Source organism: Antennarius striatus, chromosome 7 (assembly GCF_040054535.1).
Source record: "Antennarius striatus isolate MH-2024 chromosome 7, ASM4005453v1, whole genome shotgun sequence".
Lineage (NCBI taxonomy): Eukaryota > Metazoa > Chordata > Actinopteri > Lophiiformes > Antennariidae > Antennarius > Antennarius striatus.
The window spans coordinates 25368840-25390151 of NC_090782.1; the positions used below are offsets into that span (position 1 = coordinate 25368840).

The following is a 21312-nucleotide window of genomic DNA, read 5'->3' on the forward strand; positions in this document are numbered from 1 at the left end:
TTAGTTCAATTAAAAAATAATTAAAAATTAAGAATAAAAATTTGATCAAAATAAATAAAAAATAATTAAAAAATACAAATTAACTGTCAAATTTATTTTCAAATCTAAACTTTTATTATCTGTACTTGTTTATAAATTATTTAAACGCCTTCACTCATTTCACACATTTAATGATAAAAAAAACTCATTATAAAGCTTTATTACTAGGCAGACAAGCAGGCAGACAGAGGTAAATAGATACAGTCTTGTCTCCACATCTGCACCAGCTGGGTGCTGACAGGCCCCTGAACGCTACCCCTCTCCCATCCCTCTCTCTCTCACCTTCCCACGGCCGCGCAGCATGCTGGGAGGTGTGATTTCATTCCAGCCCACTGGAAACATCAGGACCCCAGGTGTCTGGGGTCCTGAGAAGCGTTCACCCGCCCCGCCTGATCAAAAGGGATCCAGTGGCGCGTCTCCTCCGGTGTGGATCCCCCCACCCCATCCCCCCGCTGTGCGTGTTTGTGTGCTTGGGATCCGGATAAAAGGTCCTCATGGTTGTCGATCCTTTGTTCTCCACGTGGATACCCCCCCCCCCCGGATGTCCACCCACCATGTGTTTGGTGGACAAAGAATCTTTTCATCAATAAGAATCTGATTTTATTCTTTCAAACTGTTCCTTTAAAGCTGTCAAACGTTCCACATCAGGGTTCTGCTCCTTAATCTGTTCTGGATCAGTGAAACTGTTTTCTTCATCTGCGTCAGCTTGATGACGTCATGTTTGTGACGCCAATGTCGCGTGGGAACAGATCTAAAACGTTTGACATGTGACGCTTACCGGTCACCTGAATGCGTTTCGCATCATTCCACCACCAGAGGGCGACCTTGTGTTTTTAATCTGAAAAAGCAGCAGCGTCAGAGGTCACGTGGGGGCAGAGTAATCTGATTACATTTCTGGAATATTTCTGGGATGATGTTAAAAGCGGTTTAGAAGCAGGTTGGAAAATGTGCGACTGATTTTTGTGAGAAACAACTTGAGAAAAATTTTTTTTGATAGAAATCATCAATAAATTTATTGACTAATTATAAAATGAGTAAATTATCCATGGAGAATAGAAACAAATGGAGGGTCGAAGAGGACAAGGCTATCAATTCAAAAGCAGACAAACAGCAGCTGGGCTTAATTTATTCATTTATTTATCTTCTACATTTATTTACGTCTCATCGTTACACAAGAAAACTTGAAAAAAAATATCATAAATTCAAATAAACATTTGTTCAAAATCACAAAGCTTTCTTTCCACATCCGACTGAAGCAGCCAACGACCGAGGGCTGGATTAGAACCAGGCCTCCCGGATTAGAACACGGCCTCCCGGATTAACCGAGCCATTTGGTCGCCGCTGACGACGCCCAAACATCCTCCCCTAAAAGCTTCGATTCAAGTCCAGTCTGGTTGAACCAGGAAACACGTGAACATTGGAACCAAACACGAGTCATAGGTAGTGTTCTGTTGTTCGCGACGCCTTCATGGAAGGTGAGACGGCTACTCCGAACCGCGGGAGCTAAGCTAAGCTAGCTGCTAGCGTGAGCGCGTGGCAGGAGCGGCGGGGGGGAATCAAACGGATTCACGCGGCGTGACTTCAACCCAAGAAAGAAGAGTTTATTCATAAGACTTGTAAATGAAAAAAAGAAAGAAAGAAACATCCGTATTCACAAAATCTATTTATAGATCTTACAGTCATTCTATAATTTATTTAAATTATCTGCTAACCTTGTACAATTGGGCCAAACGGTGCAGAACATGCAGCAAACCAGACGCACCGCGAGGCGTCGCCGTTCTGGAGCCGGAGGACGATTCCAGGGTTCTACCTCCTGCATCCGGCTTCCCCGACGGGAAGCAGCTGGGGGCCCCTCGCGGGGGCCCCTGGCGGGTTCAGGGGGACGTCCTGTGGACGGCGCCGCGGACGCGGCATCAGACAGTCTTCCCCACGCTGGTGGGGTCAGGACTACGAGCCGTGGGACTAAAGCTAACACCGGGGGGCGAAGCGGAGAGTCGTCATCCAGCAGCCGCACGGGGGCGGCAGCGTTGGTCCAGGGTTGGGCTCCGGGCCTGCAGGCCGGGGGCCACACGGGGTTTCTAGAGAGAGGGGGGGGGGTCAGGCTCAGGCTGGAGGAAGGCTGGTGATGAGGAGTGTGTGTGTGTGTGTGTGTCTCACCTTTAGCTCTCTGGTGACGGAGCGTGGGCGGAGTGGCACCTGGTTTTCTGTGGGAGGATCAATGGAGTTAGTTCCTGATCAATCATATATCAATAACGACAGACGACAACATACGACACATCCGATCAAAGAAAAGTCACGGACGGAGGAACAGGCTCAGGTGGAAAATTAACATAAAATTCTTCACATTTTCTAAATTCTAAATACACGAGGTAAATCTGAGATTAGAGTTCTAATTTCTCAAGAAAAGACTTAAACTAATCCGTGAAATTAAAGAGATAATTTTTTGAGAAAAAAAAAGCAAATATTCTGAGATATAAATCAAGATTATAATACAAAAATAATAATACAAAAAATTCTGAGATTAAAACAGCAAAATTCCGATTTAAAAAATTTCACACTGAGATAAAATTCTTCAAGTCATGAGATAAACTCAGAATTTCTGTAATTAAAACCATAAATGTAATGGAGAAGAAATTAAATATTGATCAAAAATTCAAATATTCTGAAACTGAAACATGTCAGATGAAAATAAAAACTTAATATTGACGTATAATTAATACTAATTAATATTGATGTGCAATTATTAATACATTAATAATATATTAATATGTTATTAATATATTAATAATGGCATATACCGTATATTAATATTAATAATTGCACATCAATATTATTAACACCATTTCATAATATATTATTGTACTAATATTCCTTGACATTTTAGTACTAAATTTATGAGAAACAAAATGCATAAACTTTCTGAGAGGTAAGTCAACAATACGTGAGAAAAAAATTCAGATTAAAAAAACACTTTAAATCTCACATGAGAATAAAGTACTAATTTTAAGAAAATAAACTGTAAATCTAAACTATAAATTTATTTATAGAACCAATAAGAATTTTAAATTAATTAATTATAATTATAAATTTAAATAGTGTCTGTTATTATTGTCTGTTTTTTATTAATGACAGCTCTTTTTTCATAGCGCCGTTTGAAAGCTTTTGAGCACCACCTTGTGGCTGAGCCGGTAGTGCAGCCCGGGGTCGGACAGCCAGGGGTGTCTCAGGGACTCGGTGGCGCTCATCCTCCAGCTCTTGCTCTTCACCAGCAGACGCGTGATGAAGTCTTTGGCCTCGTCCGTCACGTCCGTGAACTCGTCTTCCTCAAAGTTCCACTGGCAGGCCAGGATGTTGTTCAGCGTCTCGTTGTCGTCGTCCCCCAGGAACGGAGACAGCCCGCTGAGCCTGGACCCGGGAGGGGGGGGGCGGATACATGTCAGGGGGGTGAGCGCTCAACACGTCTCAACACGTCTGCATCATACTTACAACATGTATGTGATGACGCCCAGGCTCCACATGTCGGTGGGGAATGAAACAAACTCGTAGTTGATGACCTCAGGAGCTAAAAACTCCGGCGTCCCGAAGTTGACCCTCAGCTTCTCTCTGGGTTTGTACCTGAAGGCAGACGCCCGCCGGGCGAGGGTGAGTCCTGGAGGGAGGGGGGGATGTGTGTGTGTGTGTGTGTGTGTGTGTGTGTGTGTGTGTGTGTGTGTGTTCACCTCCTGGCCAGGCCGAAGTCGATGATCTTGATCTTGTTGGTGGCTCTGCTCACACACAGGATGTTCTCCGGCTGGAAGGAAACGCATCACAGGAAGGGTTCCATTCAGTTTAGCAGGGGGTGGAAATGATGCGTTCAAGGTGCTCAAAGGAATCAGAAAACAGAGCGCCACCTTCAGGTCCAGGTGCAGGATGTACATCTTGTGCATGTACTGCAGCCCCTCACAGATCTGCCGTATGAACAGCACCGTGTCCAGCTCCGTCAGGTTGTAGTTCTCGTCGATGATGCGGTCGAACAGCTCGCCGCCCTCCACGCTGCAGCGACACATCACGCTTAGCGGCAGCAAAGGATTGTGGGATCATTCACCCAGGAGAGAGAGAGCGAGGAGTGAAGCACTCACTATTCCATGACCAGGATGATGTCATGACGCGACTCGAAGGCGGCGTACAGCTGGATGAGGTTGGCGTGGTTCAGCTGGTTCATCACCTGGATCTCGTTCCTCACCACCTCCTGGGGGGTGAGGGGGGCGGGGGGCAGAAACACCAGGTGATCAGGTGGGGTTCTAAACCCTCCACGCCACGTTGTTTACAACCACCATCATCATCATCTTCATCATCATCATCACTATCATCATCACCATCATCACCATCACCATCATCACCATCATCATCACCATCATCACCATCATCACCATCACCATCATCATCACCATCACCATCATCATCACCATCATCACTATCATCATCACCATCACTATCATCATCATCACCATCATCATCACCATCATCACCATCATCACCATCATCATCACCATCATCACTATCATCATCACCATCACTATCATCATCATCACCATCATCACTACCATCATCATCATCACCATCATCACCACCACCATCATCATCACCATCATCACCATCATCATCATCATCACCATCATCATCGTCACCATCATCATCATCATCACCTCACCTTCTCCTTCTGGCTCCTGGCTTTGATGATTTTGGCGGCGAGCGTCAGCCCGGAGGAGTTCTCCTTGCACTTGTGCACCTGTCCAAAGCGCCCCCTGGTGGACGGAGAGAGAAGCGAGTCAAATATAATATTTATTCTACAGTTCAAAGGACATAAATATGATTGATTTATTGATTAATAACGATTTGTGACTGACTGATTTAGACCCAACAACAACAAGTTATTAACAGACGGACTGTAAATACATCTGGGGTTAATGGCTGACTAATTGCCTGATAATAAAACCCTTTAGGGGTTAATGGATGATTAATTGCCCCATAATAAAACCCTTCAGTCGGGCAGTAATTGCAGCCGTATCGTGTGAGAGATCTGAGGAATGCAATGCATGCTGGGAGGTAATCTCCAGCTGGACAGGCAGGATTTAGCACTTGTCTATTACATCAGAGAGGCCCGCTGTTTACCCCCCCCCCCAAAGACTCGGAGACAACTGCCCTTCAGGGGGCAATAAAAGGGGCTTGGATAAAACTCTTAGACGTCCCCTGGGGGGCATGAGGTCCTCGTTACTGAGGGTTTACTGACAGGAGAGGGTCCCACTCACCCCCCCAGGACCTCGTCCCTGTTGATGGTGTAGTAGGTGGAGATCTGGTGGGGCTTGGGGGTCACGATGCGGTGGTCGAAGGGTGCCAGCGGTGGGGGGCTGGAGTCTGAAACAGGAAGAAGACAACGATAAGGAGCTTTGTATGACGACCAATCAGAGAAGTGGGCGGGGTCTGCTGAGAGGACCTCCTCAGGTGAGGTGGGGGGCGGGCGTGTCTCACCAATGATGAACTCCTTGGCTCCAGACTCGCTCTCCTTCGACTCCTCCTCCCCCTCCACCTTGCCGTCGTCCGATTTGGGGGCTTCCGGCTCGCCCTCCCCCCCCGGTGCCGCGTCAGCGCCCCCCCCTCCTCCTTGCTGGTCCACCCTGCTCTTCTTCAGGTCGTCCTTCAGCGGCTCTTCCTCCGCGACGCGACGTTTGCTGCAGGCGGCCGAGTCGCCGACGTCCTCAGAGCTGCAGGGTGAACCAATCAGACGCAAGATCGGTTTGATTGATCTGATCTGATCTGATCTGATTTAGCTGGGCCTCCTCCTCCTCTTCCTCCTGAGGGGGGGCGCTACAGGCTACACAAACCTTTCCTGTGGTGAAGGGGAGGTTTTCAGAGCTTCCAATTTTGCCGCCGCTTCTTCGTCACCACGTTTCCTCTTCCCATCATCCTCCTGGTCTCCACCTTCTGCTTCGTCCTCCTCCTTGTAGACATCTTCCTCCTCCTCTTCCTCCTCCTCCTCCTCCTTCTTCTCCTCTGATGGGGCCGAGGCCTGAGGTCCATCCGGGATCAGCTCCACCTCGGCTTTTCCAGGAGAATGTTCTGCGTTCTGCCGGTTGAGCTTCTCCACCTGACCCGGTTCCTTCAGAGGAGACACGTCTGGAACAGGGCAGGATGAGCATCATCATCATCATCATAATCATCAGCGGGCTCAAACCCACGTGTTGACACTGAGACAAGAAGATCAGGTCAGTCTAAACTCTTGGGTCTGACCTACCTGGCAGGTCCTGAGGTCTCCTCTTCTTCTGGGCCTTCAGGCCCTTCAGGCTCAGCTTGGCTCGATCCCGCTCATCCTTAGTCTGGATGAAGAGAAGAAACAAGATCCAGCATCAAACAACCGATCCATCCGACCACAGCACCCGATCACCCGGTGGGACGCCCAGCGGTCCAGAGAAGGTTCTACGTTCCTTCATGAACCGTAACACACCAGGATGACAGGATGGACGTTCCATCAATCGCTGGACAGACCAGCTTACTGCTGATACAACCTTCCCCCCGCCCCCCAACACAACCCAAAACTCCCTCCAGGTCTCTGATTGCTCCGTAAAAGCACTTACAGAAGAACACGCTGGGGGACGTCACAGATAACGTCCCTGGAGAAGATGGGGACACGCGTTCCCAGTAAGCAGGTCCCCAAAGTTACCAGACAGAAGCATCACGACCTTCCATTGGCTGAAACCTTCCAACTGGATGCTAAGCTAACAATGTTAGCTATCTGAGGAGCTACAGCAAATCAATAAAAACTGGTCGGATGCGACGGACAAACTTCCAAACTCATTGGCGCTAACTCTTTTAGCTGCCGCTAATGTGAAGAACTCATCTGCAAAAACGAGCTCAATGACACGCTTAAAGTATTTTTTTTCAAGTTTTTCTATTTTTGAAGAAGATGGAAACTGTTCCCCTGCTTCATGATGTCACACCAACAGCAGCTGTCAGACCTCTCGCTAGCCGCCGCTAACGTCACATCACCATTAGTAGAGATACCACCACCAGCGCCGTGGCGACAGGAAGCAGCTCCTCACCTTCCTCCTGGACCCCCCCTCCGGGGACCGGAACAGCAGCTCCACCAGCCTGGAGCTCTTCACCGCCTCCCCGATGAAGCTGAGCACCTGCTGGCTTCCCTCCAGCAGCTTCTCCACGCCGTCCAGCCGCCGCCCCTGACTGTCCATCCTCTCGCTGGCCCTCTGCACGGCCCCTCGCACCTCCCTGCACAGCGAGCCGCGCCTCCCCCCGTGGCCGTCCTCGCACAGCGACGCCAGGTCCCTCCCCAGGCCGCGCACGTCGTAGGCCAGCCCGTCCAGCCGGGTCAGGACGGCGTGCTGCGTGTGGAGCAGCCGCTCCATCTGGGAGCTCAGGGAGTCCATGCGCGTCTCCACGCAGCGCAGCGCCGCCTCGTGGGGGGGGCACGGCGACGGCGGGCAGGCCTGGGGCTTGTCCGATCCGGTGAAAGACAGCTTCCTCCCCCCGGGTTTCTGGCCGTGGAGGGGGTTGGGGTCGTAGACTTTGGCCAGAGAGTTGACGAGACTCGAACTCATGACGTTTGTGAGCCCCTCCAGGAAAACGAGGCAGACGAGGAGAACGGGGGTCCGTCCCTCAGGCAGCACCATGCACAAATGACTTCAAGAATAGCCCACTGTCCTCGACATTAAAGCCCCCCCGCCCCACCCCAGGACGTCAGGGGCCGAGCGGCCAGCGATAAGAGCCCAGGGCTCGGGTGTGCAGCTGGGGATTGATGTGGGATGCTGAGGGGGGGTCGCTATGTGACATTTGAGACCCTTCATGAGCTCTCCAGTCAGGTGTCAGAATCCCAGGAATCCGGGCCTGAAACCCGACCCCCCCACAAAGAGAAAGACAAACAAATAAAGGCCTATAAAAAGAACAGCAGGGCATCGCTAGCGGAACGGGGACGGGCTGTTCTGGCTCTATCTGGGGGGTCGGGGGGGCGCTTCACCCTATTCTCAAGGAGACATCAAACTTTACTGATTGCTTGGACTTCTGTTGAAGACAGAGGCATTGTGGGTAGTTTTGCAGCTCCTCAGGTGGGGGTCATAATGAAATGTCGCCGATTCTGACTGTCGACCCAAGATCCTGAAGGGAACAGGAAGAACCGCTAAACCAGGGGGGTCAAACTCATTTTTACCAAGAGCCACATCAGCATCACGGCTGTCCTCAAAGGGCCAGATGTAACTAATAAATGTAACTAAATGTAACTCAGTGTAATGTAACTAAATGTAACTACTCCTTAATGTAACTAATAAATGTAACTAAATGTAACTCAGTGTAATGTAACTAAATGTAACTACTCCTTAATGTAACTAATAAATGTAACTAAATGTAACTCAATGTAATGTAACAAATGTAACTACTCCTTAAAGTTAAATAACTTATTTATGACTTATTCAAGTTACAAACATTTCAGTTTGTAACTTGAAAAATTATGTTTGCTTGTTCTGTTGTAACATCAAACACAAGTGAGGACATTAACTTTGTTCACAACGTGTTTGTCAGTTACAATACATTTAATTACTGCATTGTGGGAAATGTAGTTTATTTTTAGACACTCTGACCTTTTATGCTCTTGCGGGCCACATAAAATGATCCGGTGGGCCACGTTTGGCCCCCGGGCCTTGAGTCTGACACGTGTGAAACTAAACAAAAATGTTCGTTTCATTGGAGTTGAGAGTCACCCGGTCGTCCTGTCCGTTCGTCCTGGGGTGGGAAACAGGAAACAGGAAACAGGAAGCAGGTGAGGCTACCTGAGCAGCGAGACCGAAGCCTGGAACAGGAGGCGGGGCTTGAACCCAAACCACCGGTGCTGGTTCAGACACGTGTGACCGCTCACACTGGCCTCAAAGTTTTCCACGTCTCCGGAGGGAGGGGGGGCAGGGCGACAAATCGTCGGTGCCTACATCCTGGCATGCATCTGTCAACACCGGAAAAACCTGACCTATCTGCCCCCCCCAGTGTTCCCAGTCCAGACAGCCCATCAGCTGTCGGGTCTCACACCAGGACCTGATGTGAGACACAAACACGACAAGTTTCTGAGACGCGAGCCGGACATAAAGCATGACTAGCGCTACATGCTAGCACTACACGCTAGCGCTACATGCTAGCGCTATCCAGGGATATGAAGGGACACCCCCAAGAAAAATGATCTTAAATGGGAATAAAACTTCCAACTGGGCCAGGGGGGAGGTGTTTGGGGGGCCAAAACCAAAGGTGCATAAAGAACCAATCCAACACCCAGAAGATGCTCCAGGGATGGGGGGGGTCGTGGGTGCACGAGGCCAGCAGGAGGTTTAACTGTACCCTGCTGGACAATCTTGGCAAACCCCCCAGTAAAGTTTATGTGGTGGTATAGAGGAGCGGATAGAGTTACTCAGCAGGAAGACAGAAGGTGACCCCCCCACTGCCCCCCATTCCCCCTCCAGTTATCCAGAACAACGGCGCTGCAACGTCCCACGCACCACGAACGCAGCGTTTTGATGTCCAACAAGCAGCGGTTCTGGTGGATCAGACGTTCTTGTCCCGCTGACAGCTGATCTCAGGCCCCGCCCCTGCTACGGGTGGGGGGGGGGGGCAGTGACTCATGGGTCGGACCTAAACCCTCAGACGTTCAGAGGCGTCGCCCGTGAAGCCAAACACGCCGCGGCGTATGGTTAGCATTCAGGCTAATCGTGACACACTGTGGAAACATGCGCGAGTGTTTTTATCAGTGCATCTCTGATCCAGTGGGGGGGTGGGCGGAGGGGGCGTGTCCAGACTATTTACGACTCGTTCCGTCTCTGGATCGTTGGGTTCTGCCTGTCGCTGTTGCAGAACCTTCGGTTGATGTTTCTACGGCGTTTCAGATCCGCGGGTTTGTTTCCTGGGGCCTCTGGCGGGGCCCCGGCAGTGGAAAGAGGGCCACTCGTTATCTGCCTGCCACGCCGCTATCTGCCCGACCTGTCGGTGGCGCCGGCGGCTGCTGACAGGCGGGATCCACGGCTCCGGTCGGCGATAACGTGGAACACCAGGAACACGCCTTTCATGGGCCGGAGGCGCGGCGTGACGTCTGCAAGGCGTGTACCAACACACACGCTCAAACACACACACACACACACACATACACACACACACACACTGTCTTAAACACACACACAACTTCACCGGGAGGGAAGCGTGTCGCTGTCTGCGTTACGTAACATGAAGACAACTGGGAGCGGCTGGGCCAATGGGATTGAGGGTAGACGACGACCTCTGACCTTGTGGAATGACTGTCAATCTCAGCACCCCAAAACACACATACACACACAAACACACACACACACACACACACACACACACACACACACACACACACACACACACATTCTTAACATGCAGCTGATAGAAGCAGTTCAGCAGTAACAGATAAATAATGTGAAGGCTGTAAACCAGGCTTCATGAATCTGGTTTGAATCTGGTTTGAATCTGGTTTGAATCTTGTTTCAATCTGGTTTTACTGAGATGATGACAAGAATAACGCAACAGGTGTGTGTTAGTGCTACGCTGGCGCTATTTGGCGCCGTCTTCTGGCCATTAGCGCACAATGCAGAGTTCACTTCACAACAGATTCGACTCCATGCTCAAAAGAACAAAAAACTAAGAAAAGTCTGAAAATCCACAAACTATTTTTTTTATCCGTGACCTGGAAATAATGAAATAGTACATTTCTGATCTAACGTGACAATAAAAACCAAACTGTCCATAAATATCCTCCTTTAACTGAGACTCGGAGAATTTAACATCAGCTGGTTCAAGCTCAGAACTGTAAAAATTTAAATTATTATTTTATTTGCTTCTTTCAGGACGTCACTGTTCCGGCCTGTAGAGTGCAGAGGTCAGAGTTCACCACTAGAGGGCAGTAGAGGACCGTTGCCTCGCTTTGGGGGAACAGGATCGGGTCACCAGCAGGTCTCTGGTTACCCTGAACCCCGACCCACTAACCCGCCCCACACACCCCGTTCAGGCCAGCCCTACTGGACGAGTCATGTGACGCGTCACCAACACCCCAGAGGTCAACGCCGCAACCTCATGCTGGCTTTAACAACCACTAAGCCCCGCCCCCTGCCTGCCTGGACCCTACCTTCATCAGGCCTCGTGTACCCCCCCTTCTACAGCAGCTTTGAACTAAACAGAACGCGCCCCCCAGCCTCCAGGTGACACTGTCTAGATGCTAGTTCATTAGCTGCAAAGGACTAATGGCGGGGCTCAGTCTCAGGGGGGGTCACATGTCGCCTTTTTGGCACAAACCTGAGGAAGCCACCCCCCACCAGCTTTAACACCCCCACCGTGAAATCAGTGTGATAACAGTAGCGGCACACACTCAACACGCCTGTTACACCCCCACCAAGTGTGTGTGTGTGTGTGTGTGTGTGTGTGTGTGTGTGTGTGTGTGTGTGTGTGTGTGTGTGTGTGTGTGTGTGTGTGTGTGTGTGTTCGGCAACACGCCACACTGTAAGGACTTTTGCTCATGGCTGAAAGTGGACACCCCTGGGGGGCCAGGTGAAAACAGCACATTCCTCCAGAGTCCTGCTTCAGGACGGGGGCCCAGGAGGGACAAACATGGGTTCAAACAGTTCCAACAGCGACCCGTCACGGGGGGGGGGGGGTCCGTCACGCTGAACCCCTGACCTCTCATGTGTGTGTACAACACACAGGGACCAGGTCCGGGTTCGGGTCCTGGGGACCCAGTGATGGTTATAGTTCTGTGGATTGGTGGGTGTGCTGGCGACACATCCAGGGTGTACCCCGCCTCTCACCCTGACGGGGGTCAGCGGCTGCAGACGGACTAATCCTGGTTCTAGTTCTGCAGGATGTTTTGGTCAAATCCCCCAAAAACTGGAACCTGAAGAATGGAACTTATCGACTCCTAGACTCCTCCTCGTTTCTCCAGAAACGAGCGGCGGGAGGTCACGTGGGTTCGGTTCTGCACAAACATCGTGAACCGGTTCCCACCGGAGGACTTGTGACGTCACCGCCCGTGACGCGCGCTGGATGATGCGTTTGCTGACCGCATACGTCACGAACTACTGAAATGTGTACTCTGACCTGATTGGTCAGTTCAAACACAACACCTCATCCATCAATGACGTCATCAACAAACAGAATCATGAAAAGCTGATCGCGCATCTTTCCGGTACAATTTCTGACTAAATCAACTATAAAAACACGTGACTGATTACAACAAACAGACGCGTTTACTCCTGGGGGGTTTACCTGCGCGCGTCCGGTCGAGGCGGTCCTCCCTCGCTTCTTCACGGAGAATAAGTTCCACCACCGCCTCCAGAGGAGGGTGGCCACCAGGCAGACGCTCCCCACCACCCAGAGGCCCTGATCCCTCAGGAGGTTCTCCATGATGCCCCCCCCCCCAGCCGTGGAGAACGGTGGTCGTGCGTCTGGCGCTGCGCACCGAGGACTCAAGCCGCTCCTGCGCGGACCCGGACCAGCCGAGGTGTGGGGGGGGGTCACCTGCCCACCCAGCCAGCCATTCACGTCCCTCCCCAGGACCTAAAAGGAGCGCGCGCTGTCTCCCAGACGAGAAGGTGACAGGTGGTCCCGGGTGTCATTACCGGATTCCTGCCGCCGGTATGTCGGTGAGACCCCCCCGGTATCCGTTAACCTCGGACGCAGCACTTCAGGCGTGTTCTGGAATACCTCCGCGCCGCGCGTCCGCGCGCCTCGCGAACCGACACAATAGTCACGTGTCACACCTGCACGCGCGCGCCTAGCGCCGCTTTTCTCCCTCAGACCGGAACCGGAACCGGAACCGGACCGGTCCGTCTGGATCAGAGGAGGCTCGACCCAACTACCAGGTTTTATGCTGTAACGTCACCGATGACGTCACAGGCATCCCTCCTTCACGTCAGAGTTCCATCTGGATCAGAGACGATTAAATTCTAAGGCAGATAAAACCGGTTCAGTCCGGGTTCACACTGATCACCCAGAGGTCCTGATCCGGATCCGAGGAGAACCACGTGTGAAATGTGGTTGATCAGGATCATGACACCCATCCAGGTTCTAGCCCCCCCATGGAGTCACGTGACAAAGCTCAGCCAATCAGAGGTCTGATGCTTTAGCTGTTTACTCTGAAATCTGATTGGCTTTCGGAGGACAGGTTGGAACATTTCTGCGTTCCGACTGTCAGGAAATCAAGTTTTCCTCTTGTTTGTGCTTAAAGATAAAAATCAGAGTTTTATTAATTCTGTTTCAGATGAACTGAGACGTTTTCCGTCTCATCCCAGGTCGTTCTTCAGCAGCTCCTCTGGAGACGTGTCCTCGCCAGATCGAACGGCTAAAACCATTATCACCTCTTTTTAGAGCGGGGGCCTGATTTAACATGCAGCAACAGCTTGAGGGGGGTCAAGGGTCAAAGGTGTTGCATAGCCGGGCCCCCAGGGACGTAAAATATCCCACAGCAGGAACCTGAGAGGAGAACCTCTGCAGAGACGAGCGACCGTGTTAATGAAGCTGGTGACAGACGAGCGATGGGCGGAGCTAAGGGGCGGGACAGGGGGCGGGACGGCGATGAAGAGGAAGGTGACTAAGCTGCAGCTGGGATGGGGGTGTTAAATTACCCCCCCGATGTAACAAGAACATGTCCTTTCAACAACGAGCCAGAAAAACATTTTCCGCCTCCATTCCCTGTCTTCGGTTGTGGGCGTGGTCTCCCTCAATGAGGGCGTGGTCTCCTCGTTGTGGGCGTGGTCTCCCGCCTTTGCTTTCCTTGTCTCCTCTGTTTTAGCTTAGCCGCTAATAAGAAACACAAATTTGAAGGATGTGTTGCTAAGCCTTATCAATACATCCTTCTTTAAATCTGTGTTTCTTATCAAATATTATGAGACCTCTTTTTTATTTTTATAAAATGATATATATTTACATATTATTTATTATAAGTTTTTATTTTATTTTCATGTTGATTTTTAGGGCTTCTTCTCACTTATTACATTTATTCATGTGTTTGTTTTGCATCAGGATACCAGACATATTTTTCAAAACATCGATAAAGACGCTCCTAACAAATAATGATTGAATTCACAGCTCAGCACTGCCCCCCTGTGGCCTCCGGGTGTACTTCAACCAGGCCCTATACTGTACATTAATTTCCTCTGAGTGTGTGTTTTCAACCCTCCACCGGGCCTGCAGCGCCCTCTAGTGGACCCACTGAGCATCACCCCACCTGTCTGGTCACGTGATGCTGCCAACAGGTGCAGGAACTGGAATTGTGGGTTATTTTTGGGCCCCTCCTGCCCTGGCAGCTGATTGGCTGGAATTCAGCATTGTTACAGCGTAATCTCTCTCTAATGAATACGGGCTTTGTGGTGGACCCAGAATGCCGAGCGGCGCAGCTAATTGACCAGTAATGAATGGATTTCTAATCAGCTGATCAGGAAACCATACTGTTGTTTTTTATGGAACTGATTTTTCCAAAGACACGTTATCTCTGGTGTCCAGGAAGCTTTTCAGATTATTCTCTGGTAATCTGTAATCTGACCCGTCTGGTTCGGGGTGAGGATGAGGAGGATTACCTGTCCTTCCTGTTGCTTCATCTCCACCTGTTTGAGCTCCCAGAAGCTGCGCATCGTCTCCACCTTCTCCAGGTGACGGTAGAACGCCAGTCGGCCCAGACGGAGGCTGTTGCTACGGTTACGGATGGCCTTCAGGCCCTCCATTTTCTCCACGATGGGGGACATGGGTATGGGTGGCGGCATGGCAGACGGGGGGGGCTTTCCATTCTTTCTGCCCGTCTCGTTACCCAGAATCTCCTTCCCTGACCTGAAACCACAACAAGTTCTTTTTTAATTCAAGTAAAAATAAATAAAATTCAAATCCGCTGCTGAGAATGTTCATTTTAATCTTTTATGACTGAAGACTAACAAACATTGTCCGATTCCGGCTCGTCAGGCGTGAGAATTTTCTAAATCTTTCTAATATTTGACTTTAATTTCACCTTCTTCTCAACTTTTAAAAAATATTTCCAACATTTTTTCCTCTACATTTCTGAGCTTTTTATTTGCGTTGCATTTTGTACAAAACTATCTCAGCCACCAGGACGTTATTTCTTTAGTGACCTGGGGCAGGACCAGGCCACCTCGGACCGGGGGCAGGGGCATCAGGGGCTTTCTCAGGGTAGGGTTTCCCCCCCGGGGCTAAAGTGATGCACCTGTCACTGTTTACCCCACAGCCTCGGTGACACCCGGTGATTTATGGTCTGTTGGCACAACTTCAAATGTTCTTGCTGGTTTCGCTTCTATTTCCTCGAGGGAGGAGGGAGTGAACTGAAGATGCTTTATTCACTCAGATGCTTTGTTCATGCTGGCGATTACAAGTTTTTTAAAAATGGAGACGACGATGTGAGTATGGCTTTGATGACAGGATATTTTTATCATATCATAGGGAAGATTAACTGCAAATCCTGGGATTGGAGGAGCACTAATTACATTCCTAATCTGTCCTAATTTGAAGTTAAGAGCTGCAGAAACACCCTGACTTTGTCTCGATGCAGGTTTACCAGTTTTAATCTAAAATATTTAAAAGCAAAATGAAAAATATGAATTCATAAACTTAATCAGTAATTCACATTTTAATTCATTTTCAAAGGGACGAGACACAACAGCTGATTGGTGCTCAGCCCCGCCCTCACGCCATGCATCGTGTTCGGGTTCTGATGCGTCCAGGGGCCGGCTCACACCTGGAGGGTCACCTGCTTTATTTTCAGTGCATGCTGTTACGGGGGGCAGGGGTCAAATCCATGGAAATCCTGCATGGGTGAAAAACCATTAGGAGCCGGGAGCTGCTGTCGCCAGGCAGACAGGAATTAAAGCTGAATAGATCGCTTTCCATTGTGGTCGCTTTGACTCATCGCAGTTGTCGCTCTAACCACCCTTACATAAGAGTGTTGTGTTTGGAATGCAGCCGTGTTGTATCTGGACTTGCGTGCTAGCCATCAGGGGTCCAAGCATTTCTGTAGTTCGCGTATGTTTGTTTTGCTTGGCGGCTCTGGGTAATCCTCTCTATAAAACAGCGAGGGGTTCCTATCCGTCCCCTCCATCGTAATCCTTCCATGTAACTGAGAAGAGGAATTGAATGTATCTCATACCGCTTAAAGTAGCAACGAATCATAAAGACCCCCGAGGACTGTCTGTTTGGATGATTAAAGAGCGGGGCAAAATAAAGAGGGCAGACTTACATCCTTCATACCTCCCTTAAAATGCTAAATGTGCCTCAAGAGCTCAGCGATAAGAGCCAAATGATAACGATAAGAAGAGAAAGAAACATTAGACTCCCTTTATGTAGCATAGAGCCGACAGGAAGTTCACGCGACAGTTAGAATAAGATCATAAGCACAATAAAAATAACAATGACTGAATGACTACAGATTGTAAGATTAGAGGAATATGACCCCTCCAACAGTGACTCAAACCTCGCTGGAGGCCAGGAGCAACAGCTGCTCAGCAGCCCGGGTGTCATCAATAACACGTAAAGATATCAGGATGTTAAGGCGTCAGAAATCAACTGCAATGAGGCAAAAAAAGGCTAAAAAACAAGAGTTACCTGGTCCACGATCCAAACTCTAAAATAACAAATAAATGTGTTTATCATCAACATATTAGATTTGTAGATGCGTTCAAACACAGATTAGTAAGGGTCGAGACCACACCCTTGAGGAACTTCACAGGTGAAATTCAAGTCCTCCTATTTCTGTTTGGAATTATGATTCTGTCCAAACCTTCCCAAGAACCTTTGACATCCCAGAATGCACTACTACAGCTTGGATCAAAGAATACGAACATAAATGCTTGTAGGAGGGGACACTATCGGGATGATTTTGTATGTAGAATTATTTCTGGGACTGTGATCAAGTCCCAGAAAAAGTCCAAACACATCCATGGGTTTATTCTAAGAGGCTAATTGTGCAAAGTACAAGCTGGGAACAATGGAGTGTTAAAAACAGAGACAACATGAAGGACGGTAGCAGCAGGTGACAGGACAACGCCCCTCCGTAAATCTATTTTATGCCTTGTAAAGGACTCAAAATGGCACTAGAGTGTAATAAAAGTGAATTAGACTGACCCACTGGAACTAATGGGGCCCAGGAGGGATCTCTTTGTGACCTACCTTGTCTCTTTGTCACGGTAACTCGTTAAAAGCTTCATGAAGTTCCGACAAAGATTTTGATGGTGTTACACAAGTGCAAATAAAAATGATTAGGTTTGGAAATTGAAAATCTGGAAAATTTGGATGCAAACTTCCATTTTTATGGCTGTCTAGCCAGGTAAATGATATAAAATATGGTCTTGACACGCCTTGTGCCCGATGGTGTCGAATGTTCGTCCATCTATTTCCTCCTGCCTGTCCGGGTCAGGTGGCAGAGGCAGCAGATGAAGAAGGGTAATCCAAACGTACATTTTCCAGCTCCTCCAGGGGGTCCTGAGGCATTCCCAGACCAGATCAGATAGATAATCTCTCCAGCAGGTTCTGGTTCCACCTCGGGGTTTCCTCCACCTTGGACGGGCCTGGATGACCTCCGACAGGAGGCGTCCAGGAAGCGTCTCAATCACAAACCCAAACCAGCCACCAACGGAAACTCATTTTGGTCAACTGTGTCCACAAACTTCATTTTCGTGTCACGACCCAGGGGACATGACCACAGGAGAGCGTTGGAGCGTAGATCAACTTCAGAAGAATGTCACCAAATCCCTGTCCGTCTCATTTTCCAGTTTCCCATCAAACGTCAATGAGAGCCAGACTTTCTAACAGACGTAGAACCAAAGGAGAACTTGCAGCACAAAAACTGTTTTCTAAGTTCTTCTGTTTCACTTTGTTGTGCATTTAGCACGTTAGCATCAAGTCTACAAAATGCATGGTTAATACTGTGGGATGGACTCCATGCTAACCGTAAGACCGCCCAGATGGCTTCTGTTTGTGTTGGTTGGTTCTTTTAGCTAAAAATCTGAGTCAACCCTGAAAATAGGAACTTCACTTTTTGCAGAGGGTAATTTGCTATATACTCATTTGTGATGTTTGCATTGATAATTACCAATAAATAAACTTTTCCATTCCAACAAGGCGTGCACGACCATATATGGAGCGTATATTCTTTATTTTTATCCGACACAGCAGTAGGTCTTGTCGTCCTCGTCTCGTCTGACCGGGTGTGGAATAACAAGCTTGTTGGAATATTGCACAATGATTCCTGGTGAACCCAGGAGATCATCTCAGCCTCTGCTTCGTGTCTCCGCCGCCGGTTGGAGTGACTGTCAGATAACAAGAAGTGGCCGGAGGAGCCAGGGAGTCGGCTACGTGTTGGATGCATGTGCATCGGCGTTGTCATGTATGATACAAGGAAAACCCATCTAGTGTTTGTTTGTTACCAGGAAGGAGCAACCAGGTGGAAAAGAGGCCTTTAAAAGTAGGACAGAGGGTTGAGTCCCAGACCTGTGTGGGAGGGGGGCCCTCAGTTTGGATGATCTTCACCCTGTAAACCACAGGAATGTGAAGGATGTCCCTCTTAGGACACGATCATCCAAACCAAATTTGTCTTCAACTCATCCAAAGGAAAGACGAAACTCAAAGTATCAGAGACAAACGTCATTAAATACACACAATACACGTCTAAGTGCGGATCTGCAAATTCCCTGTGGTAAAACACGAAGCGACTGGATCCAACCTCCATCATCAGGGGGAAAAAAGGTCCAAAAAACATTCTGGACATATTTTCCAACCCATGCCGCTTCATTAGAGAGGACAGCCGAGTAACAGAAACCGCTTTTAGAATTAATAGGCATCAAATTAGACGTGTTGACTGGCCGACACGATAATATGAAGAAGCTAAACTGGACTTTTCCATCCTGCCAACTCTGCAGCTTTAAAGCCGAGACCTGATCAGCGTATCATCACCGCTGAACTCAGGGTGTCCGATTCGGATCGCTGGACCAAGATGTCCTCTGATGATAACAAGCCGGGAGACTGATGCCCATCCGGTGCATCAGGGTCCACACAGGATGTACACATATATCAGCTCCGATCCAACAGTCGGACAGAAACTAACCTCTGCACAAGAGTAACTGTAGACCCACGACTGCCTTATTTTACTCCAGATGATCAAGTTTTCTGTGCTTTGCACCAAAATGATGATTAATCAGGATCAACCCGGCAGCCCAGTCTTCCCAACACAACTCTAGGTAGTCTAGGTTTTTAATTTAGGTACTGTTGAACAAACCTACATAACAAAAGACAATTCTGAGACATTCATAACAAGATTCCGGCTTGTGAAAGCAGAAGAAAACGTTAGTTGTGTTGCTTTTGTCTAGAAAGCATTTCAATTCAATGAGGAGTGATTGCGTTTCAAATGATTGTGCGTGAGATAAATCAGAGAGGTGTAACTTGACAAGCTGCACCTTTGGCTGAGCGTTACTGACACCACGGGAAAAGAGGTGCTAGAATTCAAACCACGGCTGTTATGCAAGTTTAAGACTGTTTTGCATTTCAAACAAATAGCACAAATAGCCCCATAAGATATTCACAAAACAGAGACTTCTGTCAGCAGCAGGGCCAAAGACGAACCCCAGAGGACTCACCCTTGGTAGGTGGGGACGTTTGCAATCACCAAAACTTTCTTCTCCTTGCCTCCCATGTCTCTAAGGAGTGTGAGGTGGACTGTCTCTCCAGGATTCCGTCTTCTGCTGGTTTATGTTCTCTAGTCCGGTCTCTGGAGGTTCTCCTCCTCCTCCACAAACGGCCTGAGCGGCAAGGAAGAACCGGTTGGTGACTGGCAGAGGGACGGCTCAATGAGACGCTCTGGCGGCTGGTGAGTCTCTGGATGTGGAGCCGCAGACGCCCAGGGGATAAGTGCTAAACTGAGGGGAGGGGGGTGAGGGAGGAGAGGGAGAGGAGGGGGGGTCTACTCTGGGACCCTGGGACCACAAGAGCGTAGGAAGCATTCCAGGGAATGTGGCTTGTTATAATGGAACGAGGGGTATGCCGGAGCGCCATGTGTCTCTGCTGGAGGAGGGATAATAGACTGAGAGGGGGGACATGCTGGGACAGTGTGGGGGAGGAAGGGGGCCAAAGGGACAAAGATAGAGTCATATTTAAAGAATACCCTCGTTATCAGTTACTTTTTCTTCACGACAGATTATCTGTGCCACTTGAAGGCAACGGAAACACCCTGTAAACACGGCAGCGGAATGCCGTTGCGTTTTGGCTGACACAGCAAAACGCCCAACAAACAGTCGCTTATTTACATGTCCGATGGTCTCAGGACAACACGAGCAAACACGTCCCATATTCGTTCTACTTTTAGATCAAAGTCTTCACCAACTCTTGGGGGAAACGTTTGGCTCATTATCAGATAAACACTCCAAGTTCAGCGGCTAGTTGCTAACTCTGTCTGGTGCACACGTAGAAACCAGAACTAGCATAGCATGTGTTTGAAGCTATTTTGGTGACAAAAAGAGTTAAAGTGGACAGAAATAATAAGCCGCCAGCAGGAAAAATGTAAGAATTAAATTTGAGATGGTAAAAAGTCGTAGAATTGAGGCTCATTATCAGGTAAGCTGGAGTTGCTTCACCGCAAGCCACCAGGAGTTCATGAGCCAGTCCGGTCTTGGTGCCAGTCCAGTGCCTGGATAAACTGGGAAGGTTGAGTCAGAAAGGACATCTGGTATAAAACCTCTACCAGATCAACATCATACATGGAAAAATCTGTGGTGGCAACTCATCTGAAGAACAAGCAAAAGAAGAATACTTAGACATATTGCTTCAGTCTACAGTAATCCCTCGCTTATTTGCACTTCAAGACGCATTGTTTCACTACATCGCATACTATTGGCTGACAACGTCCGTGTGTGTGCTACGTTCCTTTTCCCGTTTCCCGAAACACGGAAATGAGAAAAGGTAATGCAGATATAAGGTGATTTAATATCAGTATGGGGAGGGTTCATAAACGTTTAAATTACCAATCCGGTATGGAAATCATAGATTTGATTCGCATGTTTGATTTGGCAAAAGTTTTACGTTGGATGCCCTTCCTGACACAACCCTCTGTATTTATCCGGGCTTGGGACTGGCACAATAAGACACTGGCTTGTGCCATCTTGCGGCTACATTGTTTAAATTACTGTAATTAATGAAATAGTTTGTCGCTATATCGCAGAATTTTGTTTTTTGGCTGTGGTCCTGGAACGCATTAACCGC

General features: G+C 48.9%; 1 protein-coding gene across 2 annotated transcripts; it reads right to left on the bottom strand.

Moving 5' to 3' along the window:
- Window positions 1–1154: 1154 nt before the first annotated feature.
- Window positions 1155–19905, bottom strand: mylk4b (myosin light chain kinase family, member 4b). 2 transcript variants are annotated; one of them, XM_068318894.1, is made up of 14 exons: window positions 19695–19905; window positions 14643–14889; window positions 6311–6392; window positions 5901–6192; window positions 5548–5780; window positions 5328–5433; window positions 4730–4823; window positions 4158–4267; window positions 3930–4071; window positions 3759–3829; window positions 3526–3654; window positions 3213–3444; window positions 2197–2243; window positions 1155–2117 (listed from the first exon to the last, which is right to left on the bottom strand). In XM_068318894.1, exons 1-13 carry the CDS (start codon window positions 19748–19750, stop codon window positions 2199–2201), a joined length of 1839 nt encoding a protein of 612 aa, XP_068174995.1. In that variant the 5' UTR covers window positions 19751–19905; the 3' UTR covers window positions 1155–2117; window positions 2197–2198. The 2 variants fall into 2 exon arrangements, with proteins under 2 accessions (XP_068174995.1, XP_068174994.1); XM_068318893.1 differs by lacking the exons at window positions 14643–14889; window positions 19695–19905 and adding an exon at window positions 7116–8257.
- Window positions 19906–21312: the final 1407 nt, after the last annotated feature.